At 42.2% G+C, this 1,954-nt stretch overlaps 1 protein-coding gene across 1 annotated transcript in view; it reads left to right on the top strand.

Annotated features, from left to right (window-relative positions):
- Window positions 1–1,704, top strand: part of klf7a (Kruppel like factor 7a) — a 43,010-nt gene extending 41,306 nt beyond the window's left edge. The window contains exon 4 of the mRNA XM_067404469.1: window positions 1,599–1,704. Coding sequence (XP_067260570.1) covers window positions 1,599–1,650 — 52 coding nt within the window. The 3' untranslated portion in view covers window positions 1,651–1,704. The remainder of the gene's footprint in view (window positions 1–1,598) is intronic.
- The last annotated feature ends 250 nt before the right edge of the window (window positions 1,705–1,954 follow it).

Genomic DNA, 1,954 nt, shown 5'->3' on the forward strand with positions numbered 1-1,954 from the left:
AATCCATTCTGCTGCTGTCAAGGGAGCCCCGGATTACCATTATAAAGATGGGAACAGTGGAGAGCAGCATGCGGAGGAGTCTGAACAGTAAATACAGTAGAACGAAACGCTAGACCTGTAGCCCTGGCCCTCAGGCCCCTTCTTAATCCGTCCCGACCACGTCCGGACCCCCTGTCAGGACAGCGGGGTGGGGTTGTGGACGAGGGTGGAGGTACACCAGCTGGTTTGGTGCCTCCTGGCAGTGGCTTGATCTGCCATCTGTCCGATCCTGCCAAAAACACACCCATTGATTTCCCAATTTGTGTTCTTACCCTTGCTCGTTCCAGGACAGGTGAGACTTGGCGTGAAAGCATATGTCTTAGGAAGGGTCAAGATGCTCCAGCAATCAGCTAGTCAAGTTTATCTAGATTTACCTTTGCACTTAGCAATTGCCTAACAACTCTGACAATGTTCTTACAATCCAGAACAACCTAACAACTGCTTAGTGAGTTTTGCCCCAGCAAGCACCACTCACTTGTTCTTATTTTTATTTATTAGTCCTGTCAAAATTAACATGTTAAAGGTGCCCTAGAATTAAAAATTGAATTTACCTTGGCATAGTTGAATAACAAGAGTTCAGTACATGGAAATGACATACAGTGAGTCTCAAACACCATTGTTTCCTTCTTCTATAAATCTCATTTGTTTAAAAGACCTCTGAAGAACAGGCGAATCTCAACATAACACCGACTGTTACGTAACAGTCGGGATCATTAATATGTATGACCCCAATATTTGCATATGCCAGCTCATGTTCAAGGCATTAGACAAGGGCAGCCAGTATTAACGTCTGGATCGGTGCACAGAACAGGTAAGCAAGCAAGAACAATAGCGAAAAATGGCAGATGGAGCAATAATAACTGACATGATCCATGATATCATATTTTTAGTGATATTTGTAAATTGTCTTTCTAAATGTTTTGTTAGCATGTTGCTAATGTACTGTTAAATGTGGTTAAAGTTACCATCGTTTCTTACTGTATTCACGGAGACAAGACTGTCGCTATTTTCATTTTTTAAACTCTTGCAGTCTGTATAATTCATAAACACAACTTCATTCTTTATAAATCTCTCCAACAGTGTAGCATTAGCCGTTAGCTGTTAGCACTATCAAACTCATTCAGAATCAAATGTAAACATCCAAATAAATACCATACTTACGCAATTAGACATGCTGCATGATGAACACTTTGTAAAGATCCATTTTGAGGGTTATATGAGCTGTGAGAACTTTATGCTGTTTAAGGCAAGCGCGAGATCCGTGGGCGGGGAGCACGAGAATTTAAAGGGGCCGCAGCCTGAATCGGCGCATATTTAATGATGCCTCAAAATAGGCAGTTAAAAAAATGAATAAAAAAAAATCTATGGGGTATTTTGAGCTGAAACTTCAGACACATTCAGGGGACACCTTAGACTTATATTAAATCTTTTTAAAACACGTTCTACAGCATGTCAATCAAACCCACATTGTGTTTCGGGCCGAATGGAATATTGATAGTAGATCAGATTTCAGCTCAGACAGGTTTCCTAATAGTTTTTTTTCTTCTTCTTCCCTTTAGGTGTTTTTCTCGATCCGATCACTTGGCACTACACATGAAGAGGCACATCTGAGGAGGATGAAGAGGAGGAGGTGGCAAAATGGCGAGGTGGAGGAAGAGACTGAGAAGAAGGTAGAGGAAGAGAAAGAGAGGGATTATGGGAAGGAGCCGAAAACCACTCAAGCCGTTCGCTCATCCCACCAGAGAGAGGCCCCCGTGATTGACCGATAGAAGGCCAAAATCGATTGATTAGTTTTGGTCGGGCGAGATGCGATTCATTTCTGACCATAAGGACGTAAAATCAGAGGTCTACAGATCTGAGAAGGTGGTACGACAGCTTATGTCACTCCAAGACAATGTGCTTCAGTAGGTATTTG

Source organism: Chanodichthys erythropterus, chromosome 12 (assembly GCF_024489055.1).
Source record: "Chanodichthys erythropterus isolate Z2021 chromosome 12, ASM2448905v1, whole genome shotgun sequence".
NCBI lineage: Eukaryota > Metazoa > Chordata > Actinopteri > Cypriniformes > Xenocyprididae > Chanodichthys > Chanodichthys erythropterus.